This window comes from Nuphar pumila, chromosome 5 (genome assembly GCF_984573655.1).
Source record: "Nuphar pumila chromosome 5, dmNupPumi1.hap1.1, whole genome shotgun sequence".
Taxonomy (NCBI): domain Eukaryota; kingdom Viridiplantae; phylum Streptophyta; class Magnoliopsida; order Nymphaeales; family Nymphaeaceae; genus Nuphar; species Nuphar pumila.
This window is the reverse complement of record NC_143253.1, coordinates 17,892,431-17,918,163: the sequence shown is the minus strand read 5'-3', so window position 1 is coordinate 17,918,163 and position 25,733 is coordinate 17,892,431. Positions and strand designations below refer to the sequence as shown.

Here is a 25,733-nt window from a genome sequence, read left to right as displayed (position 1 = left end):
CCTAAAGGTGAATTTGATGGCCCAGGATAAGTTTTCCTTCAAGGAAAGCTTTTCAGTTTTCTATGGGACACACGCCCTATCAAACACACTATTTAATCTCCCCAGATTTCGCGATTTTTGGGGAGTTGATATCCTCAAAAGGCAGGGAGAAAAAGTGTGTAAGGGGGCAACAAAACAAAGGACAGAGACAATTTGTTAGTGATATGCTCTCCCCCAAAAATATACAATAATACAAAAGTCCAAGCAAAATTTGTGATCCTCCCATGTTTATAATGTCTTGGTAAAGGGCTAACTAACTTGCCTTCTGCGCAAGTGGACCCCAGCATAGGCTCTGGGGGAGTAGGGGTGGCAATTTCTGACACGACCCGCCAACCCGCCTCTTAGGCGGGTTCGGGTTGGGCTTAAGCCAACCCGTTTAATAAACGGGTCGACCCGCGTAACCCGTTTATTAAACAGGTCGGGTTTGGGGTATGCCAACCTGCCAACCCGGCTGACCCGTTTAATAAACGGGTTAGGCAGGTGGGTCAACCCGCCAACCCGCCAAACCGTCAACCAGACCCGCCAACCTGACCCGCGAACCTGAAAACCCGTTTACCCGACCCAACCCATTTATTAAATGGGTTGGCGGGTCATGTCGGGTTACCCGTTTATTAAACGGGTCGGGTTCGGGTTGAGGTATGCTGACACGCCAACCCGACCCGATTGCCACCCCTATGGGGGAGGGGGTCCTATTTATGGAGTTTTAAGCCATTGGCATGATGACCGTATGTATGGCAGGCTGAGCCAGCGTGACCAGGTCTTTGTGTCCAGTGCAGTTTCTTCAGGTTATAAATTGACAAAAAAAAAAGTTAAACTTTTTGGTACAAGTAAATATCAACATGTTAGGTGGGTCGGCTTAAGGCTTTCAAAGTTGGAGGGCAAGTTTTTCAACATGGCAATGCCAACCAAGAATCTTATTCTTGGTGAAGTGTACAAAGAGAAGTACTTGTGGAGTTTTGCACTGTGAACATTGATTTAGGTCACGATCAGCGTAACCTAAATCGACACTAAATTGAAAGAAAGAAAGAAAAAAACACATGAATGTGGCTACATAGGATTTTGGAAACTATTTTTCAACCTATTTTGATTGTTCATGTATCCGTCTTGTTATCATGCATTATATAAGTTTTTCTTTTTCTTTTTTTTAATCCCAATGGCAACCCATTAGTTTCTACTTGGGAGCTAGGTTTTAAAAGGACATGAGTTATAAAAATGAAAGGATGAGAATTAGGAGTGGGCATCGGGTCAGACTGGGTTTTGGCCCGGTTCTTAAAATGTTCGGATTTGAAGAGAAGCTCGTGGCCCGGCCCATTAGCTCAATGGGCCAATGTGAAGTGGGTCAGGCCTCATCCAAACCCATTTGTAGGTTATTTTTTAATAAAACAAATACATTAATTCTTAAAATACAAATAAATGAATTAAATAAAAAAACATAAAATTAATAACTAGTAATAGTTACCCATTCTTAAAATTAAAAAAACATAATTAAATATAATAGTTATTTTATAAAAAATTTATATTATTAAAAAAATTAATAAATAACTCAGGCTCATCGGGCTGGCTCGATAGCCTGCGGTCCAGGCCAGGCTTGACCCACTTATATAACGGGCCAGGTTTCAGCTCGGTACCTAACAGGCCCAGGCCTAAAATCATGGCTCAAACCTGGCCCATGATGGCCCGGGTCGGCTTGGCCCATTGGGCCGGTTGCCCACCCCTACTCAAAATGCATGAAATTAGAAAGTTTATCCTCTCTACTTCTAGGTGCACATGCGAAATAGTAAAAGTCCAAACTAATACCTCAACTCTCTAAATGCCCACTCAACACCTTTCAGGTATAATAACCACAGTTGAGGGATTTTGATCAACTTTGTCCCAAACCTTCAATTATCAGCTCTCAATCAGAATTAAATTCTTTTTTTTTTTGTGTAGTGATAAGGAAGCTAGAGGTTTAAAAGATTGGAACCAAAGGTATACAAGAAGAGGATTTGAAAGGGAGATTCAACCAACATCTAATTGTTTGGTTTATTGATGTCATGATAGCAGACTTGTAATTTAAGTGCCTTTAAATTTTTTTTTTTGGGTAATCAAAACTCATCATATTCTTTGCTCATAAAAGAGTTGTGTTGGCTGAAATGGTGCTATTAGTTTTTCTTTGTGCCTTTAGGAATGCAATGCACTAGAGAGAGGAAAGAATGAGAGAAACATGTAGTTCAACCATATATTTTTATGTGATTAAAATAAATTAAGGACTTTGGCTCCTCTTTTTCTTTACTCCATATTTATTTGCTTTTATGTTTTTATTATAAATATGGATTTAAATTATGTAAAAGAGAGATTTTTTTTTAATTTGAGTGAATCAACTATAGTTTGCTTAAGAAAGAAAATTAATTACATGTGAAGGATAATGTCCTCAATTATTTAAATCCGAACTTTTTCTTTTCTTTTTATGCCAGAGAAAAACCACCGTTTTTTTGGGTCACTAAGAGATGCAACATTGATTGCATTGTATTTTGATATTTTCGATATAAAATTCCACAACCACTCTTTCTAATCACTAGAAAAGCTTTTCTTATACTTTAACTAACTAGAGGTGACTTATCATCGCATAGGCGTTTTTGTAAAGTATAAACAAGGTGCAAGCCTCACTGTCTTGTCCTTTCACATCTAAAGCTTTAAATCATCGCAAAATTTGAAATTATTAAAGAATATATTTTATAAGATAAATAAATAACAATAAACATAAGTACTTGTAGGCTTTGTTCTTTAATGTTTTACAAAATGAACTAGTGTTAAAACCAGAATTGCTTGAATCTCATGTATCAAAAATATTATTAAATATTAGTCTACATTATAATTTAATTTGGAAAAAATGTTTACATGAAAATTTAACACAGCGCATGAAGGAAACCTTTTTTTATTGCTTATCAATCTTGCACTTTTTGCATAGCGATTCACATCCTTTTTTTCATATTTTACTTTTTGCTTTTTTATTACTTGAGGTCATGAAGCTTTTAATACATTCTTTGTGGAAATGCTAAGAAATATTATCCTTTGTCATTAAACATAACATTATCATTTGCTTAATTGCTTTTTTTTACTCTAGTTAATTCATTGTAGCAATAACAATGTAGCCTAATTTCTTATATAATGGAGGATATTAATCATTGCAAGAGTTATGTACTCAAATAGAACCGAGATTCTAGACTATTTACATTTAATTTAATGTATATATATATATATATATTTTTTTTTTATCAACACAAAAATTTGTGCTTACAACAAGTTTTTTATTTTCTAAATGACTTTACTTTCAGGGGCGTTTGATGTCATCCGCATGCCCACACAAATGCAAGACACGGGGACACATCTCTAGTGTGTCCCGCAGACGGGAAAACAATGTCGCCCACTGTTCTATGCTCCCCACGAAATAGCCACAGACGGACACCACTAGGCGCATGTGAAAAAAAAAAGCATTTTTTAGGGCACTGTTGAGGGAGGGACAGCGCATCCTGTCCTATCTGTGAACAATACAGTACAAGAAGCACTGTTCTGTCCATGCATGGCCGCAATTCAAACACCCCAAACACCCCCTAGTGGGGTGTTTGATTGCACAGACAACAACATCCATATGTCATTGTTGTCTACATATGATGCAAACAACAAACACTTGGGATGCATGGGACACAATGTCCCATATGTCTCTTGGAACACTTTTTAAGTGTTCCACCCCTCTCCCTAGATGTAGGGCTTTTATGGGTCAGGTTTGTACCAGGTATGCAACCAGACCCAAACCTGAATTCTCGGGTATGGGCATAAAAAGTGTTGACCTGAATAATATTCGAGTCCACCCGAACCCGAAGCAATATGTAGGGCCGAGTTTGGGTTACGATTTTTGCTAGGTATTGGACCTGTCCTGGACCGAGCCTTCATAATGGGGCAGGTGCAGTGTAGAGCTCTACTAAGTGAAAAATACATCGAGTATAGGAACATGCAATATGTGTTGGCTTGATTGGTGATGTGCGGTGATAGCACAATACGCGGTAGGCATCAATATTGTCATTAGTGCATCGCTGTGTGGCAGAACAGATGTAGAGCGTTATTTGGTTAAGCGGATCAAAAGATGTTACCTTTAAATATTTGGTTAAGAATCTCTCAACTTGCAGAAGTTTTCCACACGTAGCGTTTGGACGCATAAGTGTATGTGTGGTTAGGTCTAATTTTCTTAGGGATCACCTTAGGTGATTCCAACCGAGTATGGTGACTCAGGGCTAGGCGAGTGAATGCCTAGGCACCGATGAATGACTCTGGGTGGTGCTCTTCGCTATGATGTTCAATCATCAATTGATCTTTATACTAGGGGCCACAAAGTCTTGTTTCTTCAATGACAAGGTTTTGTTGTAGCGTGTGCATGGAGTCACAATACGCTTCATGGCACACAAGGCTAAGGCAAGTTTGTATCATTTTAGAAATGATAGCTGGTATGCGACAACTATGCACTAACTAATATGGACTAGATAGAATACGCATTTTGTCAGACTACATTCTGAATCAGGTTTAAAAGTAAGACCCAAACCTGACCCAATCAATTTTGAGTTCGGGTACAACTAAAAACTATGGACCCATATGGATTATCAGGTTTGGTTATGTTTTGGCTGAAAAAAATGGACTCATAGCTTAATGTGTCCCGGTACTAAGGTCTTAAATGGTTCAGGTTTCAACTCGGATCTTGATATAATTAGTAGTCTATACCTAATTTTCTGCCAATAAAAATATGTAAATCAATGGAATCAACTGTTTATTAAAAGAGTGTACGCTAACAAAAACTTAATAACTGTTCTAACTAATGTTAAAATCTGAATATATATAAAATATATTCATTCCAACCAAACTTCTTAAGTTGATAAAAAACCAATAATAAATCATATTCAAATTGTATCAAATTCAACGAGTTTTTCAATATTATTTTGGGATTCAATTCAATCCAACAATTTTCATGACAAAAGGGCGATAGTACTAAAATGCAATGCATATTAATTTCAAGCTTATCCACATTTTTAAATGTTTAATTGAATATACAATATTTACCAATTTGAAACTTTCCGATGGATCGAGTATGGGTCGGTTCTATTTTGGGTACATAACGGGTCAGTTTGGTTTTAAAATATGGATCACTTGTGTCAGGGTACATAATCTGGTTGTGTTCATTCAGGTTTGAGTATTCATTTATAATTCTCAAGACCCAACCCATTTTCACTATGGATCTATATTTTAGATCTGACCCAAACCCACGGATCCACCAATACTGGTTTGGGTTGGGACATCGGGTCGAGTTGGGTACCGACCCAGTTACACCACAAGTATAGCCTCATGAAACAATGGTCAAGTGTGCGCAGCCCGCATGGGCGGCTAATTCTAAACATGTTTTTGATGTTCAAAGTTTAATGAGAAAAGCGTTTGGAAAGGTTTAGTCGAGAAAGTGTTTTATGAACGCGAGTGGTGAACTGTAAAGTCAAAGATTTTCGGGAAAAAACCTCTCTCTCTCTCTCTCTCTCTCTCTCTCTCTCTCTATATATATATATATATATATATATATATATATATATATATATATATATATATATATATATATATATCCCCGAGTGTTCTTGGGAACCATCGCCACATTTTCCTCTTCATTAGCAACCCGTCTCTCAACACTTAAACGTCCTCTTCCGAGAGAGGGAGAGATATGGTGGCGGTGATGGCAGTAAGGACAGATTTGTTGGGAGTGAAGGGATCCCCATTCTCTTGCTATGAGGGACTCAGGCGAGGAGATTGCTCGAGTAGGAGACCGGCATTTACCGCGAGTAACCAAACGGGGTTCATTGGGTTGAGAGGTCGATCTGCGTTGAGCGCTTGCTTCTTTCATATCTCGTGCATTTTCTTTCATTCATACTCCTTGATACATCTCCTGAATGGTTTGTTTTATCATCTTGCGGTGTTTTCTTGGTAAACTCACGATATTGATTATTCTAGTGTCTGATCTGTTCTCAAGGAAAGTTTGGTATCTTTTGAGCATGTAAGAAACAGTGATGTGCTTCTGTGAGGTGATAAAATGGAAATCTGCGACACCATCTTTGAGAAAGCGAATCACTTCGTTTTTTTCTTTGATTTTGGATATGTTGGCACTACCGTGATGCCAAAAATGAAGCACCATCTTTCAGAAGCACGTCATTTTTGAGTCCAATATCTGCATACCAATATGAAAATTTAGATCTTTAGGATCAATCTGACTCGGGATCTGTCTTTTGATTAGGATCATCCAGCATGCTAATAAGTGAAAGTGCCACATTTGCTTTCTTGGAAAGTAATCAACGGCACTGCTTTGGAGAGTAAATCCTTCCTTTTCATTTGGATCTGTTGGTTGTTGACGTTGTAGAGAGAAGATTTGCTCATTTTTGTTTGAAGAGCGTCCTGGTTTGGGTGGTTTAGATGATGAGTTTAAGAAAATAGTGATGCTTAGATATCTATAATTGTTATCTCCGAGGCCATCTGCATTCGGCTTTAGTTTTAGAAGATCACCAGGAGAACTTGAATCTCTGACTTCTCATGGGATTCCAATTTATTAATTTATTTTTTGAACGAGGCAATTTATTGTTTTATAAATTCAACGTTCCACATGATTTGTTTTGTCTATCTTTTTTAACCTCCTCCTCGTACTTCCATTTGTTACTTTTGAATATGTATGACTAATGTTGCATGCTCTGCATTTCCTGTTTTTTCCACATCAGATTGCATGCTTGCCACATGGAACAAGTATTTGGTGAAAGACGACTTTTTAAGCTGATAATATGCTATACTTTGGGGAGAGAGAAAATCTGCCTGTCTACTAAATCATGCATAGGAGCCTGCCAACGCCAAATTTTAATGAAATAGTGTAGGAAAGAAAAGTTAACTATTTCATTACTTTCTTTAAGATGGAAGAATGAAAGCCTACTTTTTCAGAGAAAATGAGAGAAAGAAAAACTGAAGGAAAACCTCATTTAAATGAAAAGGAAAAGGCTAATCTTTTATTGTTTTATTCTTTGAAAAGCTTTCATTAAAATAGGTGACAAAAAGTCACCCCAAAGGAAAACAATAGATTACAAAGGGACCACAACAGCCGACAAACAAAATATTGAGAGGACCATGGTCCATGGGGAATAAAAAACTTGTTCACAAACATTCCTAAACTCATTTCATCCATAGTCACAAATATTGGTAAAATTTTTGGAAGTATCTCAATTTTATCACAGTATTTTTCAAAAGTTGATCAAATACCAAACAGAACACACAAATTTTTAAATTCAGCTAATTTTAAAATATCATAATCTGTCATGATAGTAAAAGTTTTAAATTTATTATATATATATATATTTGTATTTTATATGTTTTCCTATATTTCCAAGTTTGTATTGCCAATATTTCACAAAGATTTTTTCAAGAAAAACATTTAAATTATGTTTATTTTCCCTCATTGAGGAAACCCAAATAACATGATTTGTGATTTTGATTTCATCAGCAGAAAGTAATAAAGTAAAACAGAGAGTCCAGCCACTGTATGTGAAAATCAAAGTTGGAAGTCCTGACCAATGAATCCCAATACCCAATTTAAGCTGATCATGAGTGGTATAGCAAATGGTTCAATGTGGGAAGCGGAATTCGTGAATACAATGCTATTGGCGTTCTTTTAAAGTGTCATCCAGGATGGAAATTCACCAATTACAGATTGAATCTGAAGCACTTCATCACACAAGGAAATGTTGCAAGGGATTAGCTGATACTAGGTAACAGCTTGGAAAATATAGGACAAAAACTTGCTGGACAGGGCAATCAAAGAACAGACCTAAAGAGGAAGGCCAAGAGAACAGCTGAAGCAGATTGCTGATCTCCTTCTAAATTTCAATATGTCAAAGTTTGTGGTCATTCCTAAAGAGGAAAATAGTTTGGCTCGGTCCTTTGCTATTTTAGGAGGTGCTTACCATGATCATATTTGGTATGATATGAACCCACACTGGGTTCCTTCTCTGTAATTTTGTATAAATTTTTTAAGCTTCCAATAAACAGGTGGGGTCTGCCTAACCCCAGTTTTCTCTGTAAAAAAAAAAAGAACAGACCTTGGTGAGATATTACAACAGATATTACAGAGAATGCATTGGCTTCCTGGAAGCCACTTGCAGATTTGAGTATTATGTGGTTCCTCAGCAAGTAGAATCAATAAATAGTTCTATCTCCATCAGAGGCTCTAATACTCCAAATAGAATCACATGCGAAGGGATCCAAATTAGGTCCAAGTAGATACTTATTTCAAGAGTTGAATGAGTAGGTGCTGGCAGGTGACAAATGCCATATTATAACAGTTACAAAGAGGACAAGGGTTTGGATGAGAGAGGCTCAATTTAGAGGTTCTAGGTACTTTGGGCCCAACTGGACTGGAGGTTCTAATATAAAATGAAATCATGGTGAAGCATGGACAAGGAAAGTACTTTATTGTTGAGGACAATCACACAGAATTGGTGAGGCAAGTGATTTGCAAGAATGAAGGCAGAGGGATAAGGTACTGATTGTTCTTCAAACAAAGTACAATTTTTTTCTCTCATTAAACATCCAAAAGTGAACAATTTTGATGAATACGTCCAATAGTGGTGACAGGGTATCACCTGCCCAAGTTAGAATTCTCTATTCCAATTCCCCCGTTGGTTTCATATTGATACTACAATTGTCCCATCTCAATCATCCTTGGAACCCCATTGATGAGGCCATGAATGCATTGTTTGCAACATGCCATGATCCTTTTTCATCCACATATTTGTCAAATTTACTCCACAACAAGGTCCTGTCTTACCATCTTATATGCCTCCAATAGCCTGTTTATTGGTTCCTTCTCGTGATACCTTATAGGTGGATGTTTTGTGTTTGAGCTGTGGGTTGTTCTTGATGTTCCTTCCATTAGAACTGCTGAATCAATTATTTGGTTCATGTGGATAAAGTTGCACAATGAAATTGTTGCAACATTATTGATTATTGCATCATTTTGTAATTAGGGAAACATGGGTGCAACAGATTCATCTTACAACATGGTAGTTATTGTCAGGGAAGTTTCTGGCTGCATTATGACATCATGCACCAGCATGTCCCAATTTTTACTGGTAAGAAAATTTTGAGACCCTTTGAGACCTGACAATTGTTTTCAGTTCATTCCAAGAACTTTGAGGTTTTTGGCCTATAATGATATAGATTAACCTACTGCATTTATTCGAGTGGTCCACAAATGTTGTAAATCTAACTATGGACATGTGCATGGACTCGATATGGATATGAGACATGAGTATATGCAATTTTTTTTGGAAACAAGGACAGAAAGACACTTTTTTTAATTGATAAAAATATATTTTTGTTATTTTAACATATAATAATGTATTTACTATTCACAATATTATTACAAATTAAAATAATGTAACATAATGTGGAACTTGTTATGACATGTCAAGTGGCATGTCCATGTGTCGTATCATGTCACCTTGACACAGGGGCCTAAATAACTTGTCCTTGTGACATAACGGAAACCAAAGATCTTATTTTCTGTTTAGCAGCAGTTTGAACAACTCTTGAACTAATTCCTTGAAAGTTGATAATAATAAACAAATTTTTCTTCAACACCTCCATGCAATGTATCCACGTCTAACTCTTGTTGCAGTTTACAATGAAACTTTGTGAGGGTTGATGTAATGTCACAAAAGAAAATATGTTAATAATGGTGTTAAGAAATGCTATTATAATTTATGGAAGGAAAAACAAAAACTAACAAAACTTACTGTGGGAATCACCTGACTTTGCCATCCTATGGAAACTGGTCATCAACACTAATCAACGATTGCACTCAACAACCGGTCCTCCTTTTTCAAGTTTCACTAGTTCAGAATAGTTGCTATTTCAACTGCTGATTTTCTATTGTCTTTGGTTGCACATATTGTAGATTTCTCAGGATTTCTGCTTTTTTTTTCTCTCTCTCTCAAGGTAGGAAGTTGTTCACTGCCCCTATGTTCCTTTTGTCTATTGCATATTTGTGCTGTTTATGCATATATAATTCTCCACTGTTGATTCATGTTTATGGTGTTAGCTTTTGATGATACTTTCTCAACCTTTTCTCTAAGATCAAGTGTTAGCTTTTGATTATCATGGTGCATCATCTCATTTTAGTGAGAATTACCTGACTTTGTCATCCTATGGAAACTGGTCATCAACACTAATCGACGATTGCACTCAACAACCGGTCCTCCTTTTTCAAGTTGCACTAATTCAGAATAGTTGTTGCTATTTCAAATGTTGATTTTCTATTGTCTTTGGTTGCATATATTATAGATTTTTCAGGATTTTTGCTTTTTTATTTCTCTCTATCTTAAGGTAGGAAGTTGTTCACTGCCCCTATGTTCCTTTTATCTAGTTGATTGGTTGCACGTAGGGATGCACATCGAATCGAGCCAGCTCGGGCTCAGCTCGAGCTTGGCTCGGTTGAAGCTCGGCTCGGGCTCGACTGCTTTGTAAATGAGCCGAGCTTGAACTAGTGTATGAAGCTCAGACGAGCTATCGAGTCAAGCTTAAACGACCTGTCGAGCACGATAAGGCTCTGTAATAAAACAAGATGTGCACAATCACAATGCCAATAAAGGGCTACACAAGTACACAAATACAATATGGTCGCTAATGAACTTATAACAATCTCATAAAAGAGATATACAAAAACACGAATTCCACAAGAGCACAATGGCACAAATTCCACACAAGCACAATGTAAAAAAATGATTTTTGTATAACAACCAATAAGCTTAGAAAAGCTTATTTTACATAGAGTCGTAAGGCTCTATTTATAGAGTCGTAAGGCTCTATTTATAGAGCCTCCAATGGTCATAGACTAGTTAGACTGCGTCTCCAACAATCATATTGACTGACATACAAAAAACAAAAAAAGCAAAAAAGACTCTACAATCCCTATTAGATTGTACTATATTACATGCCATTAAATGGCCAAAATACCCCTGATATACGTATATTGTATATATATATCAGTTAGGTATAAAAATATATACATTATATTTTAACATTCCCCCTCAAACTTACGATGAGATCACCGAAAGTTTGTTAAGAAGATACAAAAATCTTGGTAGAAGAAGAGCTTTGGTGAAGAAGTCCGCAATCTGAAATTCAGACTGAACATATGGTAAAGTAATCGTCCCCTTCAAGTATTTTTCTCGAACATAGTGGTAATCCATCTCAATATGTTTCGCTCGTTCCTGAAATGTGTGATTGCTGGCTATATATATGACACTTTTGTTATCATAGCATAATTTTGAAGGTTTTGAAATATCAATGCCCATATCTGAAAGTAATGATTTCATCCACAGGATCTCGGTTGTTGTTGTAGCATCACCCTATATTCAGCTTACATAGAAGATAAAGACATTTTTTGTTGTTTTTTGCATATCCAAGAAATGAGAGTATCACTTACAAACACACAAAAACCTGTAGTTGAGTGATAGTTATTGGGATCTCCTCTCCGGTCAAAATCAATATAAGTAATAAGATTTAAAGATGATGAAGAGGATAAGAATAACCCTTTAGATATAGTTTTCTTGATGTATCAAACTATTCTTAACATAACACTCATGTGAAATGATGTAGGCACATGGTTGAAATCGACTTGCAATATGCACTGCATGCGCAATACCTGACCTAGTAATAGATAAGTACACTAATGATTCGATGAGTTGCCTATAAGGATCTAATAAAATTCCGTCTTCAACTCTCATTTTAGCATTTATCACTTAAGGAGTATCAACATATTTTGTATATGTGTTTTTCGAACGCGCAACAATATCAACTACAAACTTTATTTGAGACAAAATGTACCCTCTTTGTGAGTATGTTACTTCAATTCCTAAAAAATATCTAAAAAAACCAAGGTCAGTCATATCAAAAGATTTCTTAAGCATAAACTTAATTTCTTTAATTTTCTTCTGATCATTCCCAGTGATGATCATATTATCAACATACAAAAGCAAAATGATAAGGGAGGTACCAGTAAATCTTACAAAAAGAGCAGTGTTAGTATAACAAGATTTAAATCCAAGATTCAACACAATTCTACTAAACCCATCATACCATGCTTTAGGAGCTTGTTTAAGCCCATATAAAGCTTTTTGAAGACGAAAAAACATTCTATTTTCAATAGTCAAACAAGTGGGAGGATTCATGTAAACTTCTTCGTTTGAATTTTCATTTAAGAAAGCATTTTTAGCACAACTGATGTATAAGTCATTTTCTAATAGATGCTACTGCAACTAGAACCCTAACTGTGGTCATGTGATCTATTGGAGCAAATATTTTCTCTTAATCTATTCCATATTCTTGAAAATATCCTTTTGCAACTAATCTTGCTTTGTCTTTCTAGGGACCCGTCACTCTTTGTTTTGACATTAAATACACATCTACATCCTGTTGTCTTCTTTCCCTTAGGAAGATGTTGGACTTCCCAAGTATGGACCTTGTGTAATGCATCTAATTCCATTTTCATAGCTTCTACCCATTCTTTTATGTTTTTAGCTTATTTATAGTTAGATGGTTCATGATACAAATGAGTTGCTAGAAGGCATGCCCTATAGCTTGGAGAGAAGGTTTCAAAGGAGACAAACCTATTTAGAGGCCTATGTATCCGTTCAGATCTCCTAACACTAGGCTCTTCTACATTTATTGGTTGACTATACTTTTCAAAAGCACATGGATCCTCCCCATTATCTCGTCTAGAATATTATAAGAGGTTATGAGTTGGTTTTCTTTCTTCACTTGGCCCATTATTTGACTTAAAATCATCAATATCATCATTATCAATAATTTTATTATTTGATTTAGGTAACAAATCAAACAAGAAGGCATATTCAGATTCTTCCTCAGGTTTTTGAAGATCAAATCCATTTTCATTTTCAAGAAATGTTACATTTCTAGAGACAAAGTTTATTATTTTTTGGATCATATCATCTATAGCTTTTTTGATTTTTGGCATATCCAAGAAAAACACATTTTATAGCTTTAGGAGAGAGTTTGTTATATTTTTCAAGAAGCACAAAGCATTACATCCGAAGACCCTTAGTCTTTTCAAATCGGGAGAGATTTTAAAGAGTTTTTCAATTGGAGATTTGTCTTCCAAATTTTGAGAAGGCATTCTATTTATTAGATATACTGCGGTGAGAGTTGCTTCGGCCCAATTTTTTTTTTAGAATTTCTTTTGAAATGAGTAGGGTCCTAGCAGTTTCAATAATATGACGATGTTTTCTTTCAGAAATACCATTTTATTGGGGGTCCTAGGACAATATCTTTGGTGTAAAATACCATGAGTTTTTAAATAGGATTGAAATTCATTTGAAAGAAACTCTCTCACTGAGTCAGAGCGGAAGATTTTAATATTTGTTTTAAATTGATTTTTAACAAGAATGAAAATTTTTAAAGCACAAAAAAACTTCGGATTTGAGTTTAAGAAAGTAGATCCAAGTATATCTACTAAAATCATCTATGAATGTAAAATAATATAAATAATCACCTTTTGACATACCGAGAGTGAGACCGTATACTTCTGAATGCACTAATTCAAAGATTTCATTAGTCAAAGAAGTTCTAGATTCAAAAGGCATTATTTGCATTTTTTCAAGTATACAATCTACACATACAAATTCTTTATCCTTACAATTTTTTTTAAAAAATAGAAAATGAGATAATTTGGATATACTTGGGTATCCTAATTTTTTATACCAAAGATCTAAATTAATTTCTTTGATATGATTACAAAAAGAGTTTTTAGGTAAACATAAGAAATCCATATAGTTAAGATCTTCTCTTCTATGACCTTGCCCAATCAGCTCTTTTGACTGAAGATCCTGCACTCAACAAGCTTTAGATGAGAAAAATATTTTACACCCATAATTGAAATTTTGAGATACCGAAAAAAGGTTTACATCTATTTTTTGAATAACCCTTACATTTGGAACAAATTTTTTTTTGAAATATTGTTGAGGTTTTCTATACTTTTAACTTTCAAAGAAGTACCATCAGTGGTTGATACACATGAAAAATATGAGTTAGTGCAATCGGATAAAATATACTCATTACGAGTCATGTGAAAAGAGGCTCTCGAATCCAAAATCTAAGAAGACTTGCCCGGAGGAGAAGAAAAGGAGATGACGACACTAGATGTAGGAGTGACTTTTAGAATTTGTGAGATGGCCTCCGCTATTTGGGCAATTGTTAAATCATTGAAGTTTCCCCTTTCTTTGATTTTTGAGGTTCTTCACTTACGGCAGCCATTTTTTTGAGCTTGAGACAATTCGGTCTTATATGTTCCGGTTCTTTACAATGATGACAAGTAATTTTACTCTTTTATCCTCTCCCATTATGTCATTCTCTATTGAATTTTCTTTCAAAGTGAGGTGATTTATAAGTTTTTACAAATTTTTTGGGTCTTTATACCACAAGAACCTCATCATTAGACTTGTGCATTCCAAGTCTTGTTTATTCTTGACAAATTTGATCCAGAGCCTCACTTATAAAAGGAGCTGAAGTCCTATAAAGCAAGGAGGGCCTAACTTGCTCAAATTCCGGTCGGAGACCATATAGAAAATAGAGAAGGTTTTCTCTTTTAACTTGTAATTTTCTCATCTCAATCGCCGAACCTTCCCATTTTGGTTCTAACTTCTAACATAGTTAGTTCATCCCAAATAGGAGACAAAATACCATAAAAGTCTGTTACATTTTTATCTCTTTGTTTGGTATTATGTACCTTGTGTTGAAAATAATATAGCTTAGCCATATCTTTTTGAATGAATATGCTCTTTAGGAAGATCCATGCATCACATGCCTTTTTAAATTTGATAATGTTGGTAGCGATCTTGAACTCCATGGTATTCATGAACCATGAGAGTATTTGAGCATTGCTAGCTTCCCAATCCTCCAACTTGTTTTGGTATTCTTACAAAGCTTTCTCTTTTTCATCTTCTGATAGAGCTTTGACTTGATCTCCTTCTCTTCTTGTTAATTTAAGTTGAAGTTCACTAGTGGTTCCACTAACAAACCCCCAAAGCTTTTTACTTTTGATGTGATTTTTCACTGCGGTAGCCCACATCAAATAGTTGCTTTCGTTGAGCTTGTAAGAGATGACGGAGCCCATAATGAAGAAGACTTGCATTTGAAAGCTAAAGATTGAAGAGCACCACTGCTGAGAGAGAGAGAGAAATAACAACAACACTGCAAGAACCCTAAGCTCTGATACCATATAATGAAACAAGATGTGCACAATCACAATGCCAACAAAGGGCTACACAAGTGCATAAATACAATATGGTCTCTAATGGACCGATAACAATCTCATAAAAGAGATATATAAAAACACGAATTCCACAAGAGCACAATGACACAAATTTCATACAAGCACAATATAAAAAGCTGATTTTTGTATAACAGCCAAAAAGCTTATAGAGCCTCACATACAATGAAAGGAAGACAGTCCAAGTTGGACTGCCTCTCCAACAGTCAATATATGACTAACATACAAAAAACAGAAAATAAAAAAAGCAAAATAGACTACCGTCCCTATTGGACTGTACTATATTACATGCCATTAAATGACCAAAATACCCCTGATATACATATATTGTATAAATATACATATATCAGTTAGGTATAAAAATATATACACTATAATTTAACAATCTTGATAAGGCTCGGTTCGTTGCAAACCCAATATATATAATATCTTTGCAAATAATTTCACAAGTGCATTTTTATTGTAATGGGTAGGGCATTAGTATTTTTTCATAACGTGTTGGGTTCGAATCCTGTCTTTTGCAACTTTTTTTGCTGAGAATTTTTAGTATGGATATAATTGTTTCTGTGATAATAGACAAAAGATGTGCTTTGGCTTAATGGTGGATCACTTGGTTAACGTTATAGAGGTCGGGGGATCAAATCCCTCCTTAGCAATTTTTTTTAATAGATCTTGTTGAAGCTCGGCTAGGCTCGAGCTTGGAACCGAGCTGAGTTCAGTCAATGCCTTATAAGCTCGGGTCCGAACTCGAGCCAAGCTTGGACAAAGTCATTTTGAACCGAGCCGAGTTTGAACAAGAGTTACCAGTCGAGGAAGCGGGAGCGGGAAGTGATACGGGAAGCGAGGCACTTCCAAAAATTTAGGAAGCGGGGAAGCGTGGGACTACTTAGAAGAAAGGGACTACTTAGAAGAAAATTCCGAACCGTCTCGGAAGCGACCTAGGAAGCGAACCGGAAGCGAAAAAATGGAAAAAATGGGGAAGCGTGGGGCGCTTCCCAAAAAAGGGGGACGCTTCCCCTCACGCTTCAGAAGCGCGGCGTTTCGTGCTTCCGAAGTGCGCTTCGGGGAAGCACGCTTCCCCTTTTACCTAGGCGCTTCCGGTAACTCTGGTTTGAACAACCCAAGCTTGGCTCAAACTCGGGTCGTGTGCATCCCTAGTTGCACATATTGTAAATCTTATTTGCAGTATTGCATATTTATGCTGTTTATGTAACCAAGTATGCGAAAATGCAAAACAAAGTGAACATGTGCCATTAGAAACCCAATATGGGATAATACACAAAGCACTAAGGCATGCACAAGACTTCAAAGAGTCAAAAGGATCAACACAACAATGTAAAAAATATATATTTTATTGCACATACATGCTTAGAGAAGCATAAACAAAAGGAGACAAGTGTCCCTATATATATATTCATTACAATAGAGGAAGAGCAAAGAGCTCCCAACCATCACATTTGTGTAGAGCTCCCAATAGTCATATTTATGACTATTGGGTACAACTCCCAACAACCACATTTTTTTACTGTTAGGAGTAGCTCCCAATAGTCACCTTTTTGACCAGTGTTATAAGTATCGTTACTTTGAAGAAAAACAATATGATACACACTCGGATCTCGATACGGGTGTGTATCGTACCTGTATTGAATGTATTGTATGATACACCCCTTGTATCATACCGTATCGTATGATATGTATCGTTTTTGTTTAATCGTATTTCATAAACTTGGTTATTTTGTTTATGTTTATGTAATATGAAAGTATGAGTCTTATGGCATTGTTCTTGTGAGATATGTATGCAATATTATCTATAATTCTATATTAGTTGATGTTTGATGATGTCTTATGTCGCTCATAGAGACAAATCTTAGTTGTCAAAGGCGGCGCCTAGGCGACTTAGGCACAGCCCCACCGCCTGGACGCCGCCTTTGACAACTAAGATTTGTCTCTATGAGCTACATAAGACATCATCAAACATCAACTAATATAGAATTATAGATAATATTGCATGCATATCTCACATGAACAATGCCACAAGACTCATACTTTCATATTACATAAACAAAATAACCAAGTTTATGAAATACAATTAAACAAAAACGATACGTATCGTACAATACAATATGATACAAGGGGTGTATCATACGTTACATTCAATACAGGCGACTTAGGCGCAACCCCACCTTCTGGGCGATGGGGCCCTATATTGCCGCCTAGGCTCCTTTTTTTGAAGACATATCATTTGTTTTCTTCTTCGAGGGGGGAAGAAGAAGAAGAAGAAGAAGAAGAAGAAAGAGAGGACACTATACATGTTTTTTATGTTTTTTTTTTATTTTTTATTTTGGGTACCGCCTAGGCCTTTTTAGGGGCTCACCGCCTAGGCTCTGCCTAGCGCCTATGACAACTAAGACATAAATGTGATTTTATAGTTGTATTTTGTGCAATTCATCATTGTTTCATGCATTATGATTTTTTAGATTTTTTGCTTTTTTTATGCTTTTGGATTTTAATTTTTTTTTTTGTTAAAAATTACGATACGATATAATACGATGCGATGTTACTTTGGGCTTGTCCGATACAAGTAACAATACGATACTTATAACCTTGTTTTTTTTTTACTGTTGGGAGCAACTTCCAAGAATCACATTTGTGACTGTTGGAGGCAAACCCTTTTACATAAATACAAAAAGTAAAAGAGATAAAATATAAAAATTGTCCCTAGTGGCCAATACCTATTACATGTATGAAATGATATATATATATATATATATATATATATATATATATATATATATATATATATATATATATATATATATATATATATATATATATATATATTAGCGCCACCTCAAAGTTACAGTGAAATTACCGAAAGTTTGTTAAGAAAAAAAATAAACCGAGGTGCAACAAGAGCTTTAGTGAAGAAATCTGGAAGCTGGTACTCCGATGTAGCATATGGCAACTCAATAGTTTCTCTCATATATTCATAGGGTACGTAATGATAATCCATCTTAATGTGTTTGGTTCGCTCATGAAAGGTGTGATCGCTCGTAATATAAATTGAACTTTTATTATCACAACACATCTTCGAAGGATTTGAGTTGATTACTGTCATATCTTTGAGAAGACTTAACCACATAAGCTCCATTGTTGTCGTGGCCATCACATGACATTTAGCTTCAGTTGAGGATAAAGATAATTTTTGTTGCTTCTTGCACTTCCATGAAATTATAAAATCTCCTAGAAAAATACAAAAACTAGTAGTTGAGATTCTGTCATTAGGGTTTCCTCCCCAATTAGTATAAGTATAGACTATAGACAAACAAATTTAAAGAGGATGAGGATAAGAAAAACCCTTTGCTTATTGAGTTTTTTATGTATCGAATAATCCTTAATACTGCACTCATATGCACGGTTGTTAGGGCATGCTAAAATTGACTGAGCCCATGAACCACATGGGCTATGTCGTGTTTGGTAATGGACAGGTAGGTGAGGAATCCGATCAGCTGTCTATACGGTGTAGGATCTTCAAAAAGAGTCTCATCTTCAAGTATTAATTTTGCATTGACAACCTCATGAGTCTCCACCTTCTTGTCGTTAGAAATAATTGACTTAGCACAAATGTCAGCTGTCAGCTTTATCTATGATAAGATATATAGAGAATAGGCAGCCTCAATACCTAAGAAATATCTTAAGAAACCCAAATCAAACATATAAATTTTTTTTAAAACAGCTTTAATTTCACCAACTTTTTTATCACTTCTTATAATTATCGTGTCAACATATAATAACAATATCACAGTATTTGTACCTGTATTCTTAACAAAGATAGCAGTGTCAGTATAACATGATCAAAAACCCAAATTTATCATATCAGTACTAAAATGGTCATGTCAAGCCTTAGGGTCTTGTTTAAGACCATATAAAACCTTTTTTTTTTTTAAATTTTCCTTGTTTAATCTTAAAACCTGGCAAAAGATCCATGTAGACTTCCTCACTAAGATTCCCATTGAGAAATGCATTTTTCACATCTAATTGGTAAATAGGTCAATTTTAATGTAGACTGTGTATTCTTGCTACGGTAGACTGAGTATTCTGATGTAGAATGAGCCATAACTAATAATTGATTTCATTCTTTAATTAAAACGGCATCCTTTTGCTATTTTTGAAGCTAAGAAATAGTGTATGGAAGTAGTTGTGCAAGCCTGTATCCAACCATCAATGTGCACTCTTTTGCGAATTCACATTTAACAATGCTGCAAGTTTGTTTATCAGGGAAAACACTTGCATTTGGCAACAGGCCCGATCTCAGTCATTTATGATTATTTTCCGACACTAAACATTTCCTAGGCTACTCATTGTTTTTTATACCAAAAAGATATGCACTTCCAGCTTCATAGATATCTATGGGATGCTCCCTTCTGTTCATAGCAATAGACCAATGAAGTTAGACAACTGGAACTACTTAGTCTCCCATGAGGAGGTCTCCATCCCAAAGGTGGATAAGGGCCAACACAAGTTTTTTAGGCACTACTGCTACATCTTTAAAGATTTTTAATGGCTGTTTTTTTCAACAAAGTTACATTACTTTGCCTGGGAGTATAGTTTATGTATGTCAAAATATCATAGTAGATTATGTTGAAGAAATTGTCTCTTCCATGTCAAGAAATTCATGAAGCCTTACATATGTAAGTCCTTATGGGTGGTGCTTTCTTCCTTTATGTATTCACTTACTTTTTTATGTCAAGCAGCTTGACATGAAATAAGATGGGTGTCAGGGGTGACATCAAGCAAAGTGATCCATCAAGGGAGATTTTGTGAACTTTTCTGTTACCTGTAACTTATAATATCAAGAGAGTAGATGAATTTGGCTAAGCAGCAAGCAGTCAAGGAAGATTGATTCGAAGTCTTTGTGATCAGAATATAGCTGCACGTGGAGAGCAAAAAGCTGTATTCTTGCAATGCTGCAGTGCAATTGAATGGCAAAATTCAGGATGTAAGCAATGAAAAAAATATTGGAGAAAATTATAGGAGGAAAATTGGGTGGGTTTGATGCAGGAATGGTCGATTTGATAGATAAAAAATTTGATTAGGATTAGACAAAATCCAGGTAAGGGATGGGTCAAGTTTAAATTTTGAATGCAAATTTTAAAACTGTACCTAAATAAAAGAACATTAATGGATTGAATAGTTAGAAAAATGAAAAAAGTTTATTGATCAGTTTCTTATTCAGAGATTTAGTTTTTTTATCTCAGCAACAAGGAAATCTTATCAAGATGTTGCAATTTAAGATTGTAGTATTGAAATTAAAAATTTTCATCAACTTAGGATACAATGACAAATGGAGGAAAATGGAGCAAATGAAAAACTGCAAGATCAATGCTGCTCATATGCGGAAGAGAGTCATATATGCAAAGTTAATGAGGTTTACACATGTGGAAGGGGATCAATGTTTGTCAATAACTAAGATAAAGATTAAAGGCACAAGAAACAATCAATGTTGATCTATAACTCTTTGAATATATAGCGCTTAAAAAGATCAGGTTCAATAAACATATGTATGTTTATGATCATTGCTGTCACGTTTCTTATCACCATTGTTTCCACAATTCCCATCGCTTCAAAGTTTATTGAATGCATAACACTTAAAAGGATCAGGTTCAATAAACATATGTATGGTTATGATCATTGCTGCCATGTTTCTTACTGCTATTGTTCCCATAATTACTACCTCTCTGAAGTTTATTCATTCTTGGTGCTCTCACCAGTCACCACAGTTTCATTTTCGATAGCTACCAAGATTAGGTTTTATAAACATATGAATGATAATGATTATTGCCTTCATGTTTCTTGTTAGTGTTTACTTTCATAATTTCATTTCTGGGTGCTGTCACCACTATCTTGTTTCTGATATCCATGCTATTGCTGAGTATTTTTACCGTTGTGTATCCCCTTGATCATTTCAATTATTCTGTTAATTGCAGTTTATTTTGGCAACTATTTCCTCTGTTTCCAACACTTGATTGTTGTTTTGGTTTGTCATCAGCTCCAAAATTCAGGGATATTAAAGCCATGGCTTCCCCAACTGTTACAGCTCCCAAACGTGAGAAAGACCCCAAGAAGCGGATAGTCATAACAGGGATGGGCCTTGTTTCTGTCTTTGGAAATGATGTTGATGTATTTTATAATAAACTCCTAGATGGGGAAAGTGGAATTAGCCTGATTGATAGATTTGATGCGTCCTCATACACTGTCCGGTTTGCGGGCCAGATCCGTGGCTTTTCTGCTGAAGGATATATTGATGGAAAGAATGATCGGCGACTTGATGACTGTTGGAGGTACTGTCTTGTTGCTGGTAAACGTGCTCTTGAAAATGCAGACCTTGGACCAGAAAATTTACAAAATGTAAGTATACTGTTAATGTTGACTTGGAAAATAAGGAGAAACTAAAACACATCCTCATGTTGACAGTCTTCAGTTATGTTTAGGTGCTATTACTGCAGACACGTGAATGGTCATCATTGGAAGTTAATCAATTGCAGATGGTTGGTTTACTCTTTTAGCAGTCTTGTAATTTAGAATGGGGAACTGGGCAAGCCTAGTAAAGGTTCCTTTTCCACCAAAACATGAACTGGCCCTTTATCTAATGTAAAAAAGAAGCTGAAAGTGAAAGAGATTGCCTTAAAATAATTACTATAGATCAGTAAAAAAGAAGCTGAAAATGAAATTGATTGCCTTAAAATTACTTTATGCATAAACTGCTCTGAATCTTTATACTGGTGTTAACTTCAGTCCTTTTTATGGAGCTGTTTATGTATTTTTCTCTATGATTCTCTTCCATTGTTTTACTGTGGCTTTTGCTTAAATCTACCTGTCTGAAAGTGTTTAAACATCATATCAGCTAAGTGAAATATGGGGAGCATGAATGTTTCACCTGTATCATGTACAAGAAAAAATCATACTTTTTGCAACATATGTAAAACACAGATTGTCTGTTTTTGCAGTTTGACAAATCTAGAATTGGAGTATTGGTGGGATCAGGTATGGGCGGATTGACTGTCTTCAGCAGTGGAGTTGAAAACCTTGTCTTGAAGGGCTACAAGAAAATTACTCCATTCTTCATTCCCTACTCGATTACCAACATGGGCTCTGCACTTTTAGCAATAGATCAAGGGTTAATGGGACCAAATTACTCAATTTCTACAGCATGTGCAACTGCAAACTACTGCTTTTATGCTGCTGCTAACCATATTAGGAGAGGTGAAGCAGATATCATGGTTGCTGGTGGGACAGAGGCTGCAATTATGGCCACTGGTGTTGGTGGTTTTATTGCATGCCGGGCACTTTCTCAGAGAAATGATGAGCCAAAGAAAGCCTCGAGACCATGGGATAAGGGCCGAGATGGTTTTGTCATGGGAGAAGGTTCTGGTGTGCTGGTAAGCCATTTCTTTGCATAGTTGGTGCTTTCTAGGTAGTTTGGGCATTATCAGAACATCCTGGTTTTTTACTTTTTAATTTCTTCAAAATGCCTATCTTTCTTTTTGGGTCATCTTAATTCTTAAAAGATAATGGAAAGCTTAGAGCATGCAACAAAAAGAGGAGCAAACATTATCGCAGAGTACCTTGGTGGTGCCATTACCTGTGATGCACATCACATGACAGATCCTCGTTCTGATGGACTTGGTGTTTCATCCTGTATAATAAAGAGTTTAGAAGATGCAGGAGTTTCACCTGAAGAGGTGAGAAATATTGGTCATCTATATGAGGCTTATTAGGTTGCATTCACATGTTTGAGATGAACTTCAGTTACCTGTGCTGTTTGTCCTGGAATACTAGCAATATCTATATATATCTGTGTGTATGTATATATAGATGAGAGAGAGAGAGCACTTTCTCTATCATTTGCTACTGATGGTTAATTTTACATTCTTGTTTCTCATGGAAATCTTTTGATTGTGAATCAATGCTTTTTTCATCTTGAAATATGCAGGTGAACTACATAAATGCACATGCAACCTCAACAATTGCAGGAGATCTGGCCGAGGTTAATGCCATGAGGAAGGTTTTCAAGGATACCTCTGAACTAAAGATGAATGGAACAAAAGTATGATCTTGACCCGAGTCTGTTTTCCACAAATAGAAACAGGATTCAGGATTTCCCAAAATATTATCTGCAGTTCTACAAAGCCTCATAGAGAGTGCCACCACTTCTGCACATAGCATTTAATGGTGCCTTAAACTTATTAATAATAGAAAATAAAGATTTGACTATACCTGCAAGAGAGGATGAGAATGAAGAGTTTTGCTTGGTCATGTTTTGAAGTTCAATTCCACTAACCTATTTTATTTCAGTCTATGATTGGCCATGCTCTTGGGGCTGCCGGTGGATTAGAAGCCATATCAACCATCAAGGCTATCACTACTGGATGGTTGCACCCCACCCTTAATCAAGATGTATTGCTTCTTGACTCGCTTTTTCTTGGTTAGTGCTAGATCTCTTTCTCACCTTTATTTGCTTCTAATATTCCTTGACATGAATTTTGCAGAACTTGGAACCTGATGTTACAATTGATACAGTACCCAACACTAAGAAGAAGCATGACGTCCATGTTGGTATGCACTATGCATTAATTAATGCTTTCTATATTTCCTAATTTTTGCTTGTTAAATTTGTCAGCTTCTGGCTCTGAGTCTTACATCTGTTGTCCCTTTAACTGTGAAATCAACTTCTGCATATCCTGGGCATGTCTTTGCTACAACAATATGCCCATACAACATCTTCTCGACTGACTAGGAAAGCCCTGCATTTGGAAGCAGTTTTCCCCTTGATTATGAAACATGATTTTTCCTGGCGACCTTGAATTTCTAAAAGAAAAAGGGAAAAGGTACAGGGCGCTAAGAATGGGCCTTTGGCATCAGTATACCACTCTTTCTTCACATCAAAGATTCCATTGGTTTTGTTTTTCATATGCTCCATTGTGCATGAACTTCGAGAGCTGGTGTCTTCCTGGATGATACCCTTTATGAAAGGCAACATTATTGTCTAAAAAGGCTAAACAGTAAAGAATCTACATTTAATTCATAGCATGTTATCCATGCAAGCCAAGCTTGTTGATCTTATAAATATTGTTGCATGCCATAATGGCTTTCCAGGTGTTGGTTTCACTATATATTATGCCCCATTTTTTTCCTTGTGCAAGTCCATTGTGTGAAACAAATTCATGTCCATATTATACTTGAACAATTAAAATTATGAGTGCTGTAAGAGAAATTAAAAAATTACCATGCAACAACAAGAGAATTTTGTTTTTGTTACTAAAAAGAGCTTTGTGATGTGAGAAAATGAAGTCAATACTGTCTTGTGATCTATATGGGGATTGGAAAATATAAGAGTCCTGTTTCTTACAGCAAAGATACATGCTTTGTGCATTTGCTTGTGTATAGCATTCTTGACTTATCTTTGTACAAAATGGTTTTAATGGCAGCTATCTCAAACTCATTTGGATTCGGCGGACACAATTCAGTTGTGGTTTTTGCTCCATTCACACCGTAGGTGCTCTGTAGCCCACACAATTTTTGCTGATAAGTTGCTTCGTGCTGGTTGAGTCATAGAAAGGTGTTGATGCAAAGACCTTTTTAAAGTTTTCTTGATCAGCTTTCCTTCTATGTTATTTTATTATTGAAGAGTTCCCAATTACTTTTTCACATCTATTTAGAACAAGGTTTTTCCCTACATTTTTCTTGTAATGATTTAATTTCCTTTGTTTGATTTTGTTAACTAACCTTATCAACCTTGTAGAACATTGTTAAGATGGTTTTTTCGTGTGAAAACATATTTCCACTTTGATGGCTATATATTGCAAAATTAGGGCTTACCAAATGGTGCCTTCAACCTAAATGTTCAAACGATATAGTTAAGCAGGTTGGAGTTGAATCAACATTTTCCATCCGCTTTGGCCCCTGAATATTCAGATCTGCAGTTTCCAGCACTTTTGTTGTGCATGTGGACCTTTATGAGGCGCTTGTTCAGCTCCCTTTCATATATGAAATGTGCTCTTTCCTGCAGGGGCTGAAATGAACTACCCCTGCCGGACAGCAACAGCAGGGCCCACAGTCTTTCACGTGTTACAATAACTTCCCTATGAAAGCACTATCGCTCCCTGCCCCACCCTTCCCCCACCCGGTAGCAGTGTTCCACCCATGCGGCTGTAACAAAGGGTGTGTTTGAATTGCGGGACACACCCAAGTGGGGACATACCGATCCCTGCCCAGGTGCTGTTCCGTGTTTGATACGCAGTGCCGGGTG

General features: G+C 36.0%; 1 protein-coding gene across 2 annotated transcripts; it reads left to right on the top strand.

Moving 5' to 3' along the window:
• The first annotated feature begins 4,308 nt into the window (after positions 1 to 4,308).
• On the top strand, positions 4,309 to 25,258 carry LOC149836981 (3-oxoacyl-[acyl-carrier-protein] synthase I, chloroplastic-like). 2 transcript variants are annotated; one of them, XM_090005709.1, is made up of 8 exons: positions 4,309 to 5,915; positions 21,474 to 21,832; positions 22,432 to 22,863; positions 22,993 to 23,166; positions 23,418 to 23,531; positions 23,780 to 23,881; positions 23,974 to 24,040; positions 24,913 to 25,258. In XM_090005709.1, the coding sequence occupies exons 1-8, from the start codon at positions 5,768 to 5,770 to the stop codon at positions 24,978 to 24,980; spliced, it is 1,464 nt and encodes a 487-aa protein (XP_089861835.1). In that variant the 5' UTR covers positions 4,309 to 5,767; the 3' UTR covers positions 24,981 to 25,258. The 2 variants fall into 2 exon arrangements, with proteins under 2 accessions (XP_089861835.1, XP_089861837.1); XM_090005711.1 differs by lacking the exon at positions 22,993 to 23,166.
• The last annotated feature ends 475 nt before the right edge of the window (positions 25,259 to 25,733 follow it).

Coding starts and splice junctions, on each gene's coding strand:
- LOC149836981 (XM_090005709.1), top strand. CDS start 5,768: ATGGTGGCGGTGATGGCAGTAAGGACAGATTTGTTGGGAGTGAAGGGA. Junction 23,167..23,417: donor CAGGAGTTTCACCTGAAGAG/GTGAGAAATATT, acceptor TGAAATATGCAG/GTGAACTACATAAATGCACA. Junction 24,041..24,912: donor GAAGCATGACGTCCATGTTG/GTATGCACTATG, acceptor TTTTAATGGCAG/CTATCTCAAACTCATTTGGA.